Below are 21,205 nucleotides of genomic sequence, written 5' to 3'. Positions count from 1 at the left end.
GTGAGGTTCGAGGTTCCGGGGTAGGGACCCATGCGGAGGTTCAAAGCCAGGTCTAGTTTTGCATCCTATCGTAGCCTTTGTTGTGTCTCAGTACTGCTGCCGCGTACTGTGGTACGCTACTACTCGATAAACTTTACTTTGGACTAGACTGCGGCATATCCGCTCCAATGGATATCAGATCGATCCTTATATCCGCAAATTGCGGATATTGGATATGAGTTGATATCCACATCCGCAGTGCGGATATCAGTTGATATCCATATCCGCAGTGCGGATATCCTTGGATATCCGCACTAGTAAAATCTCGCTAAAATTACTAGATCTAGTAATTTTTATGCATATCTCTATGGATTTTAGTCATATGACCTCCTAAATAGGAAGTTTCTTGGCATGTCTTAGCGTGTTTGCTCTGTTTGATATCCATTGGATATCCGCAGATATCCAATGGATATGAGGTCTATATCCAAATCCTCAAGGCTGCGGATATTGGATATCAAAAAATATCCAAATCCGCACTTTGCGGATATGGATTGTGGATATCCGCGGATATTGCGGATCGTGCCGCAGTCTACTTTGGACGCGTTGTTTATCGCGTCGTAGAGGATAAACTGCTTTCTCCGATCGGGGCCGACGCGTTTGAGAGAGTAATTAAGAATAGCCGGTTGAGTAAACTCGGACTCTATCAGTGAGATAGAAGTCTGTTAGCTATTAAAGAGACTGGGATTAATATTTGGATTAAGGTTAGGATTAAATATATCGGCGACGTAGGAGAGGTCTAGTTGGGAGCTCGGAGGAAGTAAAGAAGGCCCTACGGTATAGGCACTAGGTTGGGACATGGTTAATGTGATGTAAGGGATAATATAACGACTATAGGAGAGTAAGTGATCTGAACTTACAATAGGTAACTTGCGACCGTATGAAACGAGGATTACTAGTAAAAGGGGTGCTTTGTATAGATCTGATAGATCGTAAATTGAGTGTAGACCCACTATATATTATAAGCTGATTGGCTTAGACTGCGACATCGCCCGTCCATGGGCACCTAGGAGGTGCCCAAGGCCCGTCCACGGTGGGCCTTGGGCTATTTGGATTTTCGAGTGCCCGTCCATAACGCCCAAGGCCCACGGGCATGCCCACGGCGGGCATGCCCACGATGCCCACCATTGCATAAAGTCACCCAAAATGGACGTATAACTCGCTGACTTTGCATAATAAATAACTGTTATTTACACCTGTTTTGCCAACTCCATGTAAAATGGCAGTTTTAATCTACAACATCTATAAATTTTACTGAAATATCTATGTATATGAGAAACTAGTATATATATGATACGAATTGGAATAAAATTTTAATCGAAATACATCATATTGTGTGGTATTTTTATTAACTTATCAAATCATACTGTAACAGCTTGAAGATATATATTTAAGTCAGTGGTACATGCCTGGCATTTTCTATAAGTAAAATACTACTTATGGATTCTACTTTATCTCTCACTCTAGTATATTTCTCATAGGTAGATCGAAAGATAATTAGTATAATTCTTATTTTATAAGCTTATATCACTAAATTCTGTCAATTATATCACTCAAAGACTTGTGTTATTATTCTGGGAGTTTTAAATCCTTCGATTGTAACTCAAGATGGGCGTTTAGGTATGTTCCCATGGGCGTGCCCACGGGCGTGCCCACGGGCATGCCCATGGACAAAGACACTTATAGCCAATCAGCTTATAATATATAGTGGGTCTACACTCAATTTACGATCTATCAGATCTATACAAAGCACCCCTTTTACTAGTAATCCTCGTTTCACACGGTCGCAAGTTACCTATTGTAAGTTCAGATCACTCACTCTCCTATAGTCGTTATATTATCCCTTACATCACATTAACCATGTCCCAACCTAGTGCCTATACCGCAGGGCCTTCTTCACTTCCTCCGAGCTCCCAACCAGACCTCTCCTACGTCGCCGATATATTTGATCCTAACCTTAATCCAAATATTGATCCCAGTCTCTTCAACAGCCAACAGACTTCTATCTCACTGATAGAGTCCGAGTTCACTCAACCGGCTATTCTTGATTGCTCTCTCAAACGCGTCGGCCCCGATCGGAGAAAGCAGTTTATCCTCTACGACGCGATGAACAACGCGTCCAAAGTAAAGTTTATCGAGTGGTGGCGTACCACAGTACGCGGCAGCAGTACTGAGACACAACAAAGGCTACGATAGGATGCAAAACACATATTAGATGTCTGGGAGAACTTCGACCAGGTAATGAATTCCCAATTCTTTCCAGTGTTGCTCGCGACATTCTCTCTATTCCTGCAACAGGCGCTAGAGTTGAACGTCTTTTCAATTTAGCACGGGATGTCTGCCACTACCGACGTGGGCGGCTGAGTACGAAGACAGTCCAGGATATCATAATGTTCCGGTATAAAACCCAGTTCGACATTGAAATAGAAGAACTACCCGATGAGGATACGTCCTTGGATTCAATGCAAGAAGCAGACGAACAGAGAGAGGCTAAGCTTACCACTGACATGCCTGAACCAATCAGCGATAGTGAGGATTCCGAGGATAATGATCCTGTTGGACTGATCGAGTATGAGTTTATGATGGAGAGTCAGCTTCCTCGTCCTTCTATAGTGCTAAGTACGCGGAAGCGACAGAGAAGTGAGCTAGTCGACAGCGAAGATAAGAGCAGTCCTCATCTCCCTCATTATGGAGATAAGGGTAGCACTCAAAAGCGCCCTGGTTTAAGAGAAGCAAGGAAGCGTGGCAAACCTAATAATGATCAATTTGTATCGTATTAGTGTAAATATATGAATATAATGAATGCCTAAGTCATTATGCAAAGGCTTCCAAGGCTTATTTCTGACCCCGGTCAAAAAAGTGACAATGTGTCAAGTTGTTGTATAAAGGCTTCTAAAGCTCATTTCTGACCTCGGTCAGAAAATTGACAGTAGTATCAAGTCATTGTACATGTAATCGAATTACTCAAAAATACAGAGAAAAAAATGCACAAATAATGCAGGTCACGAGGTCAAGAAATTCTGCTTACTAAAAAGGCCCATGGGCGCCCACGGTGTCCATGGACAATGGGCCCTAAGGGTAGGGCCCGTCCATGGGCGTATGGATAGTGCCCATCGCCCGCTTACATAAGGCCCGTGGGCACTGCCCACCCGCCCGTCCATGGGCGATGTCGCAGTCTAGATTGGCTATAAGTGTCTTTGTCCATGGGCATGCCCGTGGGCACGCCCGTGGGCACGCCCATGGGAACATACCTAAACGCCCATCTTGAGTTACAATCGAAGGATTTAAAACTCCCAGAATAATAACACAAGTCTTTGAGTGATATAATTGACAGAATTTAGTGATATAAGCTTATAAAATAAGAATTATACTAATTATCTTTCGATCTACCTATGAGAAATATACTAGAGTGAGAGATAAAGTAGAATCCATAAGTAGTATTTTACTTATAGAAAATGCCAGGCATGTACCACTGACTTAAATATATATCTTCAAGCTGTTACAGTATGATTTGATAAGTTAATAAAAATACCACACAATATGATGTATTTCGATTAAAATTTTATTCCAATTCGTATCATATATATACTAGTTTCTCATATACATAGATATTTCAGTAAAATTTATAGATGTTGTAGATTAAAACTGCCATTTTACATGGAGTTGGCAAAACAGGTGTAAATAACAGTTATTTATTATGCAAAGTCAGCGAGTTATACGTCCATTTTGGGTGACTTTATGCAATGGTGGGCATCGTGGGCATGCCCGCCGTGGGCATGCCCGTGGGCCTTGGGCGTTATGGACGGGCACTCGAAAATCCAAATAGCCCAAGGCCCACCGTGGACGGGCCTTGGGCACCTCCTAGGTGCCCATGGACGGGCGATGTCGCAGTCTAATCCTCCTATAAGGGCATACATTAATAAAGTATTGTTTTATAATTACGAGAGAATACAGCCTATTTCTACATAATTTATGTAGTTGACCCTAAGTCACGTTTTTTACCTATTTGTCATACTTATTGAACCTCAGGTTCACCCGCGGGTAACCTCCATAAGGTTCGGTCCAAGATAGAACCGCCCGGAGGTTCTAGGTCATAGAACCTTAACCTCCGGGTGGGTGAACCTCCTTGAGGTTCGTGAGGTTCACCCGTGGTTCCTGGCCAGGTCTATCTGCAACTTTATATGCTGTTTTGTTAATAACCCTTATTAACCACTTCCAACGTCGAATTTCTTTATATTTATTTAGAGTTTATAGGTAACAATACCTACTGTTTACTTTTACATAAGTATTTGTTCATAAATCCTTATATTAATAGAGTATTCACTGATATGGCTTCAGGCTGACGGAATAGGTGTAAAAAACAGAGATAAATCATCCATTTTATCCAGCCAAAAGGGGTAAGGTATCAGAAATTTATGCATATGCGGGTTGATGAGGGTAACCCTGCACCGAACCTATCGACCCTTAGGTACGGGTCAGGTGCGAAGGTCCGCACCTGAACCTCCTGAGGTGCAGGTGCAGGTGCGGAGGTACTGCACCTATGGGCGGTATAATGCCAGGTCTAGTTATGATCCCCTGGGCAATAGCACTGTCCTATGAGTATAAAGACTAAGAAATCACAGCACCCTGGATATATTCTAACTCGCCTAGCGAGCAGCGGCTATCTACCGCTCCGCCGACCAACTTGAGGGTGACTTCCCCTTCCCTGATGATTTCCAGCCCTTCTACACCACACACCACGCACTCCTCCACTCCTCCGTATAGCTCTCCTATTACTCTACTGCCTTCCTTACCAAGCGTACCACAGCGCGCTTCTACCACCTGCCTGACCTCTAAGACCTACCTGACTCTGACTCCCTGCTAGAGCTGCTGCGCCAGCGACCCCCCGGCACAGCCAAGAAACCTCCCCCGTTGGGCCTATAGTCGCACGCACGCGCCGCAGGCAGCCCTCCCTCCCGCTCGCGACTCCCACTGGATTAGCCCTCAGCACGCTCGAGATGACTATCATACGCCTACGCACGGCCTACACTAGCGTGCCGCCCTACTCGGAGACGCAAGCACGCTTCTGGCTTAAGTACATGGGGCTCGGTTCCCCTGGCCGATCCAGCTTAGCCAAGGCAGTTTCCCGGGAAGAGTGGGAGCCGAATATCTTCGGGGTACTGGTCGCGCAGGGTGCGTATGATGTGTATGCGTGGGCAGCAAAGTACTCGGCGCAGCTGTGGGAGGCGAGTGCGGCGAGGAGGGAGGTTGCTGAGCCGGATGTGGATGGCGTGTGGAAGAGTGAGGTGATGTGATGTAGGTGGCCGGATGGTGGGGTGGGGTCGGAGGCATGGTGTAGAGGGTGGGAAGGAGAGGTTGGCTGTGAGGAGGAGGTGGGGTTTTTGGCTGCTGTTGCAAAGGAGGAGACGGTGGGGGTGAAGGCGCAGGTGGGTGAGTTTCTGGAGGAACTGGAGAGGGGGATGGTGGGGACAGGGACGATTGAGGAGGGGAGGGCAGGGAGGTGGCTAAGGGAGGTCTTGGGGGTCGTGGAACCATATGTGAGGATATGGGAGGGTGTGTGGCCTGCTACAGAGGTGGAGAAGGGGGAGGTGCTACAGCGGATCTTAGTGGAGACTTGACAGCTCTTTGCAAGGTGGAAGCTTTCGCCGGTTTTGAAGGAGTTCAGTTTTGCGCTGGGTCCGAGGAAGTAAGAGTGGCAGGCATGCGTCTATTTAGATATTCAGGTCAATGGTGACGACTTCGTGATTGAAGCTTGTGCCTATGATCGCGGTCATTGTACAAATTAGGAGGATATCTAAGTGCTGTATATGGATCCGATTTGCAAAATTCACACATTATGAATAGGTTCAAGTAGCTCGGACGACCTTCTGGTACAGAAAATTGAAAACCGCATATAATGACGCAAAAACCGCCCACCGAACGAAAAAGCTATCAGATTTGAAGATAGCATCTGTGATACAGAGGGTTACTGTGAAAGTCACGCCGCTAATCATGACAGTCTCGGCAAAACTTCGCCACGAAGGGCCTTGAGGCCGAGGAGCATGAGTTGGAGGGGCGAATTCGCCATTATCTTCGGTCTTCATATTGCGATTGACACTGCCGATGTACGATCTAAATATTAGAAGGTTAGTTGAATCCAAGTTACTGTTTCAATCAATGGAAATTGTTACTACCTACCGACCAATATCAAAGCAGTGAAAGGCTTATCTTCCAAGTCCCAATATTGATAGATGATATGTGGGATATCGTGCGAAGCGGAGAATGGAAATGGATAAATCAAACGATACTTATGTCGTCAATAATAATATGGATGGTATCGGTTTGTTCGCAATATCGAGTTAAAACAGCCAAGTCCAAGGCTGCCCTAGCGCAGGGCTATAGGGGAATTATTATAGACCAGTGACTTCCGCCCGACCGCCTGAAACTTAAAGACCGTGCGTGGCTTCTGGGGCCGATGGAAATAATTGAAACAGAAAATGTCGACCGGAAGTGGAGTATTACATACATTTACGGTGGAAACAGTCACCCTTCGAGACAAGTGGACTCTAGCTTCACTTAGGCTGTAATTTTGGCTTAATTAGGCCTACACTCATTTAAAACACGACCATCTGTACCTTAATACACGCGGACAGAAAAGAATCAAGAAATTCTGCAGACAGGTGACATAGCACAGGCAGCAACTTGCCTGTGGAGATGTCGCCTGCGGAACCTTCGGGCCCACTATGTGACCCCGCTAATACAGGCGTTGGCCCCGCCTAAAGCGAACGAGGCTTACATATACTATGTACTTTGGATATTGACTTGGATTAGACACAAAGCGTCGAGGGTACTATGATATCTAGTAACGAGGAATGACCATGTTTCTATCATTCAACACCTCGGGAGGGCTTATGCGCTAATTATGAGATGGTTGACAACACATGGGGTCAAGTATTTTACTGCAAGATACTATTTCAAAAGGTCTGAGATAGTTCACTACTTGCTATGTATGTGCAAAGTAGTATACATGTAAATACATATCCATGATGCCAACTTGACTCCTCTAGCGATCTTCATGAGCGTTCGCCCGACTTTCAACCGAAACTCTAGTGAACTTCACATCAACAAAATACCCAGTGGATCCATATATATCCCAGCAAGCCTTTACACGTGCACCTCGGTACATTTCTCGCCCCCAGTGGGACCGTCGCAGTTGCGGTCTTTCTGAGTGTTGAACGCAGTCATGTCAATGTCCTTGTTGTTTATAGGATTGCCTTGTGCATCAGCGCCCTTGCATTTCACAAAGAGACTGAGGAAAGCAGGGCAATAGGTGCTAACCATGCCACCAGTAAATGTCGTGCCAGCGGTATTGATCATCATAAAAATGGTCTTGCACAAGCCAACGGAATGACCAGAGGATGACTCCACGCAAGCATTGCTGTCAATGACACCAATGATTGCGGTGATAGGGCTGGCAGCAGCACCCGCGATAGAATAACAAATGCTGTTGATCTGAAGACTGCTCAGGTTATCTTCAATTTTTCCATGACCCTGGCATGTGCCTTCAACTGTGGCTCTCGCTTGAATGGAGCTGTTTCCAGAGCTGGAGGTATGCGGAGGGAAGACATCGGCAAGAGTCTTGTTGAAGATGCCCAGCTCCGCTGCCAAGAAGTCGGCTCCGTCATGATTATGAAGGGCGTCGGTCGTGAACAAAGAGGTGAGGTTCATGACATCGCCCGAGAACGCCTGAACACGATGGTTTACCATGTTCCTCACGTCCTCGGTGGGTGTCAAGCCATAATGCTTAACTGCGGAGGCTGCGGAGATGCAGAAACAGAAGAGAGCTGCCAACTGCATGATTGAAGGGGGGGAGGTGAATCGATACAAGAATAAGAGATTTCACGGATTTGAGTGATTTGAATCTTATGGAGTTAAGAAGCGATATCCTTCTGGCATTCTCGTTGCTAAAATACTCAAAAATGAAGCGCACAAGTCATGGTCAGAACCGACTTTCTAGTCAGTAAATTAATTGAGGCATTTACTTGCCTACCGATATCTTGTTTCCTGGTCCCCAAGTACACCCGCGTGGGTACTTGAAGAGGTAGTACTCTCGAGGAGCATTATCGTCCTATTTTTTGTAATTGCACAGCCCTGTTAGATGGCAATGTCGGCCTCTCATCAATCCAATATGCGCTAGCAAATCCTTTCAGCTGGAACAAGAGGAATGTGCCTAAGCAAAGTAGCGCAAAGTTCCACAAAGTAACATTTCACCTTATACGGCTTAAGATTCTACCCGGAAATGTCTGTATTTTCCAAGTAAACAAGTTTATATCCCAGTTCAACCTGGGGCGGATTTGTGGGTCTAGACCCAGGCGACTGAGACATACAGATGAGCTAGAGTCTGTATCTAATGGACCGTGACTTGAGTGTTAGCTCAAGGAGGGTCATACAAGTGTTCATGACATATACTTGAAACGAATGCCCCAGCAGCGAGTCATGGGAACCAGGGCTCACGGCCCCAGAGATCCCCGGGGCCGCGGCATACATGACCCATACGGATTAGTTCTGATTGCACCTGTGCCTGGTGGTGGGTTGTAAAAGCCTTTTGAGACCCACAATGTACAGGGCTCATATTGGGGCCAAGCATGGTTCCTAATCAGGAAAGTAGCGCGCTAGATTCCCTCGAAACGGGCAAATAATTGAGTTTCAGATATCGAGGTATTCTCCCAGCTCTGGTGTTTAATTTGTCTGCACTACCATGGAAAGTTCTAATTCCCTTGGTTCGCCAATACAGTTACGAAGCAAAGCAGTTATGTTAGTGAGAGTAAGTCGAGGAATTGAGACAGATGCAGGAATATCAATATTCCGGGTTTATCCCCAATATATACTAGCGTCTCTTGGCAGTGGGGGCTAAAAAGTAACTCGAAGAGTGAAAGGTGGTCGCGCCAGTTTCGAGATGTACTGTAAACGGATCGGGTTTAGACGGACAGGTTGGTCTCCGTTAGGCACAGCGCCATTGCAGGTAGCCAACTTTCACCGCGACCAACGGTACCAGATCTTGCCTGCGTATTGCCAAGATGGGATCGTACTCTCTCGTGTTTTCCAGGGCTCCACCGACGCTGCATTATTTGAGGACTTCATTAATCAGCTTCTAAGGCATTGTGGAAGATGGCCTGAGCCAAAGTCCGTTCTAGTCATGGACAACGCGTCTTTTCATCGTTCTGATCGTATCGATGCAATGTGCACTGCAGCAGGAGTTAAGCTAGTGTATCTGCCACCGTACTCACCCGACCTGAATCCGATCGAGGAGTTTTTCTTGGAGTTGAAAGCATTCATTAGACGGAACTGGGTACGGTATGAGGAAAACTCAGAACAAGGGTTTCAAACCTTCCTCGACTGGTGTATTGAGGTTGTTGGGTCTCGAAAACAAAGTGCTTTGGGTCATTTTAGACATTCTGGCGTTGATATCTAGGCTCAGAATTCAATGACTAGACCAGCGATATAGGAACGTCACATATATATATATATATGTACTACGGACTGCTAATGAAACCTACCTGAGGCTCTACTTATTTTCCGTCTACCGTTATGTCCTATTTATATTCTGAAGTAGATATTCGAAACAAGTACTATAGTTCAATAACAAATATCGCGATTCTCCTAGCCACTATTGTATGCTTCTTTAGAGTACTATCTATATACACTCAATCGGCGAAATATTCCTCATACTTCTGACCCATTTCACCACATCTCTTACGAATTGACGGGCAATACCCACCATGATCCCTTGATCGATAAAGAATGACGGATCTTGGTCCTCGTAGATTAGCTGAAGATCGAAACCATTCGCCAGTGCGATATCGCATGCTTGACGAAACTGAGCTTTTAAATGGTCATCAGCGACATTCGCCTCATGCCATGCGCTATACTCTCTGACCGCAACATCTCGAAGTCAAGGAATATTAAAGTCGTCATTGACTTGGGCCTTTGATGACGAAGGCATTGCTGGGGATGCGGAGGATCCGGGCGTCTCCAATTGAGAGGAAGGTTGCACCCCATTAAAATGTATATTGATGGGACAACTTCCTGGGATACTGGACAAATTCTTTTTCTTGTCTATCAGCCGAATACAGGGGTTGAAGTTTTTCAACTGGATCAGTAGCTTTGGTTCAAAATTCCGAATTGGGTTAGCGTTTGGTCGAAAATTCCTAAAAGGGAAGCTTTGGTCGAAAATGTAGAAGAAGTCGTCTGTATTTTAGACTATCCAATGTTGAATGACCACTAAAAGCTGACTATCACAAAGGAGCGCGCAGTGAAAGCTATGTTGAATAGCGATTGAAGTGGGAAACCATAGAAAAAATTAATAAAAAGGCTACACTTTCGGTGACCTCAATAGTCATCACCGCGACTGATCACTTCTTTGCAGGACTCTCGCAGCAGAATTGTCTAGAAAGGTAAGCATCGCATGTTGGTTCATATAGGAGAAGGGCAACAAACATGTTCAAATTGGGCGGAATACGATCCTTCAATGTCCATCAGAGGTTGGTACATCTCGACATACCCATTAGAAACAAGGTTGTTCATCTGTTCATATAAGCACCTGGTCTTCTTTTGGGAGATACGAAGACTCACACCAGCCAGATAACGTTCGACGCCAAGCCGTTCAAGATAACGGCGACAGAAGACAAGTGAGCCAAAATTTTCGTTGATTTTCTGATACAGGGATTTGGCACTGGCAAGGTGCGATGTGATCCTTTTTGGTGCGGATGGGTCTTTACCGTAACCATAGACCCCAGGCTAAAGAGTTGCGTGAGTATGTGATGACTGTAGGCAAGGAGGATGAAACCTACCCCATCAGAGAGATAGCCACGACCGGTCGTTCCAAATGTTTCAATGGCAAATATCTCTCCATGTTCCATCTTGGTGTTGTCATTGTTCTTGACAAATGGTATAGATTTCCCGGCATGAATGCGATATTGCTCGATATTGTGCCCAGTGATGTTGCGCACCGCCTTGACAGGGAAGGTCCGTCCATTGATGTCAACCTCGTAGCTTTCCATTGCTTCCTGTATGGCAGCGCTAACATCGCTGATGCGGACATCGACTCCTGCAGTCTTGAAGTGGTCAGCGTTAAGTCGAGCTTGTAACCCAAGGATTGTTTACCTTAATGCCAGTATTTGTCGCGTCCTTGACAGCGGCAAGCAGATTATCATAGGTTGGGTCAAATGACATCGTGAAAGCACTGTCAACAATCCAGCCATTTATGTGAACGCCAAAATCGACCTTCATGACATCACTTGAGTCAAGGACCACATCCTTTTGGCCCGGGTTAGGCGTATAGTGTGCAACACAATTGTTGAGTGACAAGCCCGTGGGGAAGCCTAGTCCGGATGTGAGACCCTGCCCGGTATCAAGGCCGGCATTATCGAGCAGCGCTCTCACGCCATCCTCGATTCCCACAGCAATCTCCGTTAGAGTCTGGCCCGGATGAACACTCTCTTGCGTCCAACGTCGGACTTGGCGGTGTACCTCCGCAGCCTTCCGATAGTCATTCAAAAAGGTGTCATCTTCGATGTGATGACGGGACTGGTATCGGATTTCCTCGGCGGGGGTGCGGGTTGTATTTTCAACCATAGGCCCATAAAGTTGAGCCTCGCCATGTGGATACCGGCGATCAGGGAAGAGATCGGTAAGAGGAATTCGCGGTGGTGAACATTGCTTCAACACGGAAGATTTCTTCTTGGGCCTCTTTCGTTTCTTCTTCGAATTTGTTGAGGGTGCAGTTTGCGAGCTCAACGGCAAGGTAAGAGTACAGGGGATATTATCCCCATCAGCATCGTCATCTCCATCTCCTTCTCCAAGTGTGCCATCACCATCCCGGGACCAGTGGGCGCCTCGTGGTTCCCCACCAGTGACATTCGCCTTGGTCGAGCTGGAAGGAGCATCTGCCAAATGTCAGCCAACTTCGATGGAGGTCTATCGGTATGTGACTTACTACCACCCCCTTGGCTCTCATTTTCCGCTGTTTTAGAGCCCATATCGACATGAAGAAAGCGAACTCTGTGATAATGGAGTGTGCAAACCGGATTCGTTTGGAAGGAATGAGAATTCGCGTGGGGGCGGCCCCTGGAGCCTGGTCCTTAGTGTAGGTACATAAGAAATTATGTTTGCCGTGTTTGCCGTGTTTGCCGTGTTTGCTATATTTGCCATGTTTGCTGTGTTTTGATATTATTGCTCACTCTGATATCTGACTTCAACGTTGCTAAATTCATACCCAGGTATTTTTGAGGAGTCTCGTGCTGTGAATGGCAGCTGACCCATGCTCTCTATGTATGTACCTACGTCTAGGTCGCCCATGTGTACTTGTATATGTAAAACCCCTCCATAAGTTCTATATTGATAGGGACGGCCCGTGGACTAACCTTCGAAAACCCACAGATGAATACACAATGTACTTCACATCAGTAAATTTCCCCACTAATGCCAGTGTTATTTAGAAGTGTCCTAGAGTTCGATCTGAGACTCGCTTACCAAGTGCTTTTTTGTCGCCTTTTGTGAGTACCTTCTGTCCAGGCCGTTCTGGTATTACGTATCAGGTAACTTCCGTTTACTTGCGCTGGGAGCAAAACCCGCCCCTATATGTAACTACCTGGAGGTTGATGAGATCCTTTCCTCCCTTCTTGCTCCTTATACTTAGTATTCTCATTCAAATGCACTCTTTTGCTTGAAGAACTGGCTGGTAGCACCATGCGCAAAAGCCGAAAGATACATCTGCATACCTTAATGCCAAAAAGCAGAAATAAGATCTAGGGCATAGTTTGTGTATAATAGCAATATGAGAGGATCCGACGAGAAGAAGAAGAAGAAGAAGAAGAAGCAAAAGCGAGCTAGATCTAAGAAGCAGGTACTAGCCGAAAAAGGCCTCTCAGTACAAGAAGCATCTCAATTGATTACTGAGCTGGTGGAAGCAATAAGAGAGCATCCCCCCGGAATCGGGCTACATCGCCGGGTTTACAACCATCTATACGGGGCCCACAACGCTGTAGTATGTAGTGGATGCAGGAAGCCAGGGCATAAAATTAATAGGTGTCCAGAAAGATGATGTATTTTACTATATTTAATTTAATGGCATCTTGGTGGAGATAAATGCATTTAAATTTAATATGTAGAGATAGAGTGGCGACTCGCCGGTGGTGGCGGTTCGGTGGTGAAATACGTTAGTTATTGATGTGTACATGTATGGGTAAATATCTTAGACGCTACGCTCTTTCTAGAAATAGCCCTTCCCCACATCTTCGGGGATTTCGTCATTTGTCTTGCATGTCCCGCCATCACAGTAGCTGACCGAAGATCCAAAACCTCTGAATATTCATAACACTACTAAATTGTTGACCCCCCCCATATTAGTATGGGCTCGGATAAGAAAACATCGCGATCACGGTTCGGTGAGTCATTCTCTCGGCAGGATCCATAGATTGATCACCCTCCTAATACGTGTAGGCTGTCGTACCTGTCGTGCTCGAAAGGTGAGAAGATATCTTTATACCCCAAATGGCTTAGTATTCTAAAACATGTAATCGCAATTTTATAGGTCAAATGTGATGAAAAGCCTGGCGAATGTGGCAACTGTACTCGATTACGACTGGTTTGTTCTGGCTACACAACGCCGGTGAGGTCTCAAACAACTGGAGATGAAACAAATCAGGGAGATTCTGGGAGAGGAAGAAGGACGTATCGGTCTTGCACAGCATGTCGTGCCTCCAAAACAAAATGCTCGGGTGAGCGACCATGTCAACGATGCCGTTGGAAATGTTCAAACGAATGTGTTTACGCCGAATCTACACAGCCCACTTGGGTGCGCAGAGTCAACGTGACCCCGTTAGACAAGGAGGACTTCTCTCTCTCTCTACCCCCCATGCCTGAACAGTCTTTTGACCAGACACCACCCAACCCACCTAGCTTAATGCGGACGTCGCCTATAACAGAGGAATTTCCCCTCGTAGAAGCCGGGAGTTCATCATCTCCACTTGACTGGTGAGCTGCGAGCTACTTTCCTACATTTTATACCTCTGCTCACTAGCTGCAGGTTGTCTACCCAACATCTTCCCAACCCATCGAGAATTGCGATCTTAGTCGAACAGTATTTTATCAACATCCACCCTTTGCGTGCCTTCGCTTTTATCCACAAACCTTCTTTCCTGCAACGATTGGATGGGGAAAATTCGAATCACCATAACCATGCCCTTTTACATGTTATCTGTGCATTGGGAGCACAGTAAGCCCAACCGACTCGAAAGCAGAGTCCACTCAACTTATCTCTTGAAGGTTTTACACTCTGTCATATAGCGAGACAACAGCTGTACTTGAGCCCAACTTTGTCCTTCTTGCAGGCACCCAGTGGGCTAAAATTGCTCAAAGACTTATTCTTGAAACATTAGATCGCGTGACAATTGAGAGTCTCATGGTGCGCTATGAACAAAGCCCATTTTTATTCTGAAACTAATGATCTAGTAAGGCGGCCGTTCTGCTTCATGACTATGCGGTTCGGTTGGGGAACTTTGCCAACGCGTTCATGCTAAGTGGACTCACTACACGCATGACTCAGGCGCTACAGATCAATCTGGAATACAACACCGACATCCTATGCCAGGATACCGATAATGGTCTTCCAGTCACAGCAAAAGAGTCTCGTCGGCGGTTGATGTGGAGCTGCTATATAATGGATGCTCTTGTCGGCAGCGGCGTAGACCAACTGACACTCATGGATGAAAGAGATATCAAGATTCAACTTCCTTGCAACGAGCGCAATTTCATTCAGCATGTCCCCTGTCTTACAGAAACTTTATACCCTGGAAGTTGGCTCAAAATCCTGCCGGAAGATTCAGATACAAAGATCCTCTTGTCTAACATGGGAATAATGGCGTATTTTATTCGACATATCTCAATCCGCAAACGAGTTTTAAGGTATTTACAACCTCCAAGTTACTTTTTCCTTTCCTAAACCTGACGTGAAACAAGATATATCAAGCATTTGGGAGACGCTATGGTTCCATGGGACCCTGCATCGGAATTTGCGCTTTTAGATTCAGATTGCCGGGCATGGTATGAGTCTCTACCAGCAAGTCTGCAATTCACACCCGATGCAATATACATTCGCAAAGATGCCTCGCAATTAGGCGCACTGTGTTTACTCCATTGCGCTCACTATCAAACCGTCTGCGACCTATATCGATTAGGGGCCCCGGCGCTTTACAAACTCCGGGCCGCTTTCGACTTCCCTCCTGAACAGGGAGACTTCCTTCAACATCTGCAACAAGTTCTCTTCGATGCAGCTCGGGCCTTGGCAACTATTATTGGTCAGGCGGCTGCGCATGGTACTCGAATGTTGGCAGACTCCTGGATTCCCACTATCGCCTATGACAGCTGTCGGATCATGGTATATCATTTGACTCAAATCCTAGATCCAAATTCAGATAATGCAAAGGCTCTTGCACTAGCTGCCATCCCCCTCCTTCGCAGTAACATCAACGCACTGAAGTTAATGGGATCACTCAATGCAATCGCTACCTCACTGGTTAGTCGACCGTTCTCTATCTACAGCCCTCAATTCAAATTATGCTAATCATTATTTTGGACATACTAGTCCTCCGCGGCAGAAACAATGCTTGATCGTTCCGGTATTGAGTCCGAGTTGGTCTCCCAAAACATCATACCTGATGACCCGTATCAGTCAACTGAGGAGGAAGAGACTAGGTTATTGTGGCCGTTTGCTGGATATGGTCCTTCGTTGCTAACCATGGATTACAGCACCAGCCCTCGAGGAACTCCCGCTCAAAGCGCGCCAGACTACGTACTCAATCCACTGACAATTTTCCGAATGGCACGCAAATCTATACCGGAGCGACATGTCCCCGAAAGGGCCGGCACTACATCGGTACCTAAAGTTAATAGTGCAGGGGATATTGATCACTCCCCTTGCGAAGCTGTCGGGGACTCCGGGGCAGAGGGCGGTCACCCTGAGTTAGAAGTTGACCAACCGAGCCTTGAGGAGCTACAAACTTTATTCATGTCCGATCTTGGCTGGGCATGGCAGCCCGCAGACACGGCAGTTGGATCAGGAACTGAGGGAGCTGGACTATTGCCATGGGCAGGTGGATATCCCACAACTCAAACACAACCCTGGCTGCCTGTGTTTCCATTCCCCCAGCAAGGCTGACTGACATTTTTGAGTCATATCTGATTTTTCTTTCACAGTTATTGTACACATGTGACTATCTCTTGTGTTGGTGTGGGGAGGAATTTAAAAGAGAGAGAGAGTTTTATCATCATCAGTGCAATGCCGTATTTGCTTCCGTGAAATCGAAAACACTAAGACCTTGCAATGATATACAAAGTATATGTTAAAAGCGCTTCTTCGTGCGGGGATAGGAATTGCGACCAGGAGCGGAACGGGAGAACCAATATGCCTAGCGGTAATAGATCTAGGTAGTTATAACTTAGTAGACGATGGGTATTAGCTAATAACAAAAACGATAGTGTGATACGAGAACTCAGCCAAAGTCGATAAACATGCCACTTGACAACTGGCTATAACAACGTCACTATCAATTGCAACAGAGGTAGGGAATGGGCTGACTCCACACTCTTTACGAATTGCACTCTGTATATATACTCTCTGGGGTGCACTGCATTATGTGGTCCCCCCACTCGGCATTTGGTTTCGAGTTCTTACTTCAGTTGGATGAAGCGTCTATGTAGCTATACGAAACTAGTTAGACTGCAACAGGTTATTTGAACCTTGATTGATTAGTTAATTGATTAATACATATGTCAAAACGTTTTACTAAAATCGATACAGCGGTCTACGGTTTTACTCCGCGTCTAGGGGACAGACAGGAGGAGTGTCGTTAACCTGTATACCTCCTCGTTTCTTCTCCAGAGTATCGTGATAGGGTAGTTTCCATCCTCCTTCTGATTCTGGGGCCGACAGCCAAAGTCGCATCAGATGCCGTCGTCGGGCAGGCCGGCCGTCTTCACCAACTGCCCCAGGTGGATGATCCGTGTAGGCTGTTCGGGCATGGAAGACGTGTGTATTACTCAGGAATTGAATATCACCTGGGGCTAGGACCATATGTAGGGATAGCTCCGCGCAGGTCTTCTCGAATACCTCCAGGGCGTGATTTTGTCTGTCTGACAAAGGGGGTATGCATGCATCAGGACCCGAGTTGAAACGTGCTAACGATGTCACGTTCATAGGATCGAACCTTGCGTAGACTCGTGGGCTAGACCTGCCGGTATCGTTCTCGAGATAGAAGATGCTACCTCGAATCCAGCCTTCTTCCCCTTCAGACGTCTCACCCTTCCGGTCAAAGTACCAGTTGGGTTCACATAGTGTTCGTGTCACATCGGGATCTCTGTCTTGTAGTACATTGAATACATGGTGCGTGGATACAATGTCAGACTCTCCGCCAGACAGCGATTTGGCGATGCAAAGGAGCCCAACAAGATCGGCCCCATCCGTATGGAAGTATTGACTAGTGAAAATGTTAGAGTTGATCCACTGGTTACTTTAATTAGAATAATTACATACCGAGCATTCGTTCGGTAAATTCGAACTCTGTCCGTTTTGGTCGGATCTTCTCCCAAATCCTTGACATGACCAAGGACATGACCCCGACCGTTTTGACTGACGAAGTAGCCCAAGTATGTGCCAAGGCCCATATAGGCTGTTGCGCATTTCTGAAGATCCCACTTCTGAACAGGAAGTCCTCTAAAACGAAAGAATCCTTTCCCATTGATCAGGTCTTGTCTAAGCTCTTCCAGCCGCTGGGACAAATTGGGCAAAGGAAAGTTCGTCTTTAAACAAGTTAGTTCCCACTCGTCATGTCGATCACATATTTGCGCATAGCCATACCTTTGATATCCCAGTCAAAGGGGTCCCGGTTTGTGTAAAGTGATCTGCAGCATCGCTGATCTCTACGATCTCCTCTGGGGTGAATCGATGTGTCCAAAGCTCAGGATGCTCGCGATAGTCCTCGGCTTTCCACACTGTAGGCCCGGTATGGATCTTGGGGAAATCGATATAGGGCCGAATCAGCGAATATACGGGGGGGTGTTGACCGGATGTTTTGAATCCATCTGGAAATACAGAGGGCTTGACGAGCTTCGACGTAGTGTGTAAGCCAGTAGCTTCCACTAGTTCGGGGGCATGGTTAAACGGGGATTTATTTGAATGAACGATATCCTCAGTGCAGGAATCTGAATGAAGAATTTGTCCTATTGTCAGAAATGAGTTCTGCTTGATATATATACTATCCCTTTGCATCTCCGAGTGGGGGGATATAGCTTTCTCGGGTCGTCGTGCCGATCGGTTTCGGCCTCTCGCTTCACTGCTGGTTGTACATCCATCCTCACGTTGTAATTTTACTTCCAATTTCTCAACTACAGGGGGAATAAATGTATGGTGGTAAGACGACAGGCAACAACTATTCCGGTCTACATTTAATAAAGTGGCAACTCGAAACGCGCTGCTGGTTTGCTGTCCCGGCTCGTCGGCTAATAAACCGATATATGCCACAGCTGGCATCACGCAATATACATTCATATAATCGCAAGTTTTAGCAAATCGGAGAGATAAGAAAAAGAAATAGATGTGCGCTGTCGCAGTCATCACGGAAGATAGAGAGCAGTACATTGACGTAACGTGCTATAATAAACAAATTCTTCAAACATCGATCAAGATTGTGATTTAAGATATTCGATGGATACATTATTACATTCCAATTCACTCGAATATCTCTTCTACTCCTTTACATGTGGGTTCAGGTCACCAAAACTTCCGGCCGATGACTCAATGTCTGGTCGCTTATTGCTAGCTCGGTCTGAGCACGACACTGACTTCAATGAGCTACTCCGAGCTCTATCCTTGCCGTACAATGGTAGGGTGTTTAGATCGAGAAGTAACATGTACCAATAGTAACACCCTATGTTTTCATCAGTTTAGAGGCTTTATGTGCGAAGATGGATGGCAGTACTAACCACAAAATATACCTCCGCCGATGATGTTCCCTAACAAGGTCGGGATGATGCCTTTCCAGATGTATAAACCAATTGTAATCTGTGGTGCTCCAAGCCAGATACCCAATGGAATGAATGTCATATTTGCAACGACGTGGTCGAAGCCCAGGGAAACAAAAGCGAACGTCGGCAACCAGATTCCTATCACTTTGGAGGCCAAATCACGCCCTTGGATACCAAAGAAGCAAGCTAAACATACTAGCCAGTTGCATCCAATCCCACGGAGGAGTATCATGTGGAAATCAGGGGTGACCTGCTTTTTTGTGGCAAAAGAAATAACAACAGACCTAAATGGCTCCGCGGAAAAACATTTCCATCTATGAGTCTAACATTAGTCACATTGTTTACAGTAATAGGGAAGAATTCCATACAGCCGAAGATAATAGCCACGATAAATAGCGACCCAGCGAAGTTGCCGATAAATGTAACAGCCCAGTGGATCAACATTTTTGACCATGGCAAACGCCGATGGAGGACTGCCACAGTAGTAAACTAGTGTGCAAGTTAGTCACTTGACGGCTCATATCAAAGTAACCATGTCCGCTGTGTAGGCAATCATACCATAAAAGATCCAGTGCAAAGGTCTGCACTTGTTAGGAGGATCATACACAAACCGTAAGGAAACACCAAAGCGCCGATAGTTCGTATCAGACCCGGGGCATTGTCTTGAAACCAGGGTGCGGCAGTGGTACTCAGAGTAGTCCCGCAAGCAAATGCAAGTAAACAACCTGCTGATACCGCACTAAAAAGCACCTTGTCCAGCCTCATGTTCCCCTTATGTGCGCCTGATTTTGAGATAGCCTCAATCACCTCGCGAGGAGAGAAGGCATCGAATGTCATTTTGACCAGAAGACAATCCCAATCAGTTAGAGATATTGATCCAATTGATAGCAACCCTTCCGCGGGTGAAGGGGCCTATAACTCGGGAGGGTCATGAGAAATATATCATTTTGTCTCTAGAATTCCCTTGCTGGTGCAATGGATGGCTTATCTCTCACACCTCGGCGCAAATTCCCCCTAGCATGGTTACATGCCAATAGCTCCCGCACTTGGCTATTTCAAATCTAGAGTTATGACGATCATTAAACTTTAGATAAGAATTCAGCTTATTAACAGGATGACTGACTAGCGAGCATGTTCACACTGAGAAGATCTACCGAGTCAAGAGAGAATCAGTTATCAGAATTAGGGGTCTTGGCAAGATAAGGATTTCTCGATCCTACCTACATCTCCGCGGACCTATAGTTAACTAGTTATTTATATTGTATATGTAGGTAATGGTAACTAATTAACTAAATGCTAGATATGTGCTACATAATTTGTATTTACCCTGTACATTCATAGTAGGTCGGCATTTCGGGACTTCAGGAGGGACCTGCCTAGGTGGGCGAGGTTATGTAAGGTCTCAAAGATGAGCTCGAGGCGACAATAAATATGCCAATGAAGACGCAAAAAGTGCAGCGCTTCTGACTGCGGGGAAGTTGAAAACAGGAGCAGAACGGGTGAATCGATAACCCGTCTCCCCAGAGCTGCTAAGAGAGCGATTCGCCAGGGGGAGATGAAGAGGCGAGTGAGTGAGAAGGGAGGAGTGGGAGTTGGAAGATGGAGGGTGCACTGCATGACAGTCATTATACGTTAATTTCGTATTCATGGGTATATGTTTGTGGATTTTGCGGGATACAGGAATTCCACGCTACTCGATTAGCATCTGCAGGCTCTCTGGGAGTACTATGTGATCCCAACTCGGCATTTGGCTTTCGAGTTATTGCTTCAGTTGGATGAAGTCCCTGCATAGTCATACCCAAATAGTTAGACTGCAACAGGTTAATTGAGCTTCGATTGATTAATTGAAGATGACCTCGGGACCTTGTCACCGTGACATAGCAACCTTGGAATACTTCCAGGGCTTCCCCTATGTGCTTCCGCCGCTGTGACGTCAAACTGAAGATTCCAAGCGATAAACCCATAACAGCCAAATCGACGTTAACTCAACACTCGTCGCTTCCAACAGTTCTCCTCGGGACAGTTCCACGATAGAAACAATGAAGGACAGGGACACCGTGATTGAGTACTTTCCGCTTGACAGGCTGAATAAACGAAAACGGTTGACAGT

At 46.1% G+C, this 21,205-nt stretch overlaps 8 protein-coding genes across 8 annotated transcripts; 3 read left to right on the top strand and 5 right to left on the bottom strand.

Annotated features, from left to right (window-relative positions):
* Positions 1–4,744: 4,744 nt before the first annotated feature.
* On the top strand, positions 4,745–5,330 carry N7487_007066 (uncharacterized protein; the record flags this gene model as incomplete). The annotated part of the gene is made up of 2 exons (XM_056874813.1): positions 4,745–4,794; positions 4,901–5,330. The coding sequence occupies 2 exons, from the start codon at positions 4,745–4,747 to the stop codon at positions 5,328–5,330; spliced, it is 480 nt and encodes a 159-aa protein (XP_056732533.1).
* A 1,849-nt stretch (positions 5,331–7,179) lies between these two features.
* Positions 7,180–7,872, bottom strand: N7487_007065 (uncharacterized protein; the record flags this gene model as incomplete). The annotated part of the gene is made up of 1 exon (XM_056874812.1): positions 7,180–7,872. The coding sequence occupies one exon, from the start codon at positions 7,870–7,872 to the stop codon at positions 7,180–7,182; it is 693 nt and encodes a 230-aa protein (XP_056732532.1).
* A 1,837-nt stretch (positions 7,873–9,709) lies between these two features.
* On the bottom strand, positions 9,710–10,074 carry N7487_007064 (uncharacterized protein; the record flags this gene model as incomplete). The annotated part of the gene is given in 2 exon segments (XM_056874811.1): positions 9,710–9,938; positions 9,953–10,074. The coding sequence occupies 2 exon segments, from the start codon at positions 10,072–10,074 to the stop codon at positions 9,710–9,712; spliced, it is 351 nt and encodes a 116-aa protein (XP_056732531.1).
* Positions 10,075–10,404: 330 nt separating this feature from the next.
* On the bottom strand, positions 10,405–12,053 carry N7487_007063 (uncharacterized protein; the record flags this gene model as incomplete). Its single annotated transcript, XM_056874810.1, has 6 exons — positions 10,405–10,461; positions 10,513–10,599; positions 10,648–10,812; positions 10,866–11,129; positions 11,179–11,960; positions 12,011–12,053. The coding sequence occupies 6 exons, from the start codon at positions 12,051–12,053 to the stop codon at positions 10,405–10,407; spliced, it is 1,398 nt and encodes a 465-aa protein (XP_056732530.1).
* A 1,653-nt stretch (positions 12,054–13,706) lies between these two features.
* Positions 13,707–13,889, top strand: N7487_007062 (uncharacterized protein; the record flags this gene model as incomplete). Its single annotated transcript, XM_056874809.1, has 1 exon — positions 13,707–13,889. The coding sequence occupies one exon, from the start codon at positions 13,707–13,709 to the stop codon at positions 13,887–13,889; it is 183 nt and encodes a 60-aa protein (XP_056732529.1).
* A 41-nt stretch (positions 13,890–13,930) lies between these two features.
* Positions 13,931–16,231, top strand: N7487_007061 (fungal specific transcription factor domain-containing protein; the record flags this gene model as incomplete). The annotated part of the gene is made up of 7 exons (XM_056874808.1): positions 13,931–14,049; positions 14,102–14,290; positions 14,341–14,479; positions 14,531–14,979; positions 15,034–15,589; positions 15,659–15,768; positions 15,823–16,231. The coding sequence occupies 7 exons, from the start codon at positions 13,931–13,933 to the stop codon at positions 16,229–16,231; spliced, it is 1,971 nt and encodes a 656-aa protein (XP_056732528.1).
* A 654-nt stretch (positions 16,232–16,885) lies between these two features.
* On the bottom strand, positions 16,886–18,340 carry N7487_007060 (TauD/TfdA family dioxygenase; the record flags this gene model as incomplete). The annotated part of the gene is made up of 4 exons (XM_056874807.1): positions 16,886–17,549; positions 17,606–17,841; positions 17,930–18,273; positions 18,328–18,340. 4 exons carry the CDS (start codon positions 18,338–18,340, stop codon positions 16,886–16,888), a joined length of 1,257 nt encoding a protein of 418 aa, XP_056732527.1.
* A 951-nt stretch (positions 18,341–19,291) lies between these two features.
* On the bottom strand, positions 19,292–19,932 carry N7487_007059 (uncharacterized protein; the record flags this gene model as incomplete). Its single annotated transcript, XM_056874806.1, has 3 exons — positions 19,292–19,379; positions 19,464–19,584; positions 19,707–19,932. Coding segments are annotated over 3 exons (435 nt in total), but the record flags the coding sequence as incomplete, so codon positions are not given.
* Between the last annotated feature and the right edge of the window lie 1,273 nt (positions 19,933–21,205).

The sequence above is a fragment of the Penicillium crustosum genome (assembly GCF_028827405.1).
Source record: "Penicillium crustosum strain IBT 35664 chromosome Unknown utg000002l_segment0_segment0, whole genome shotgun sequence".
Lineage (NCBI taxonomy): Eukaryota > Fungi > Ascomycota > Eurotiomycetes > Eurotiales > Aspergillaceae > Penicillium > Penicillium crustosum.
The sequence above is the reverse complement of the archived record's forward strand: the minus strand, read 5'-3'. Positions and strand labels throughout refer to the sequence as shown.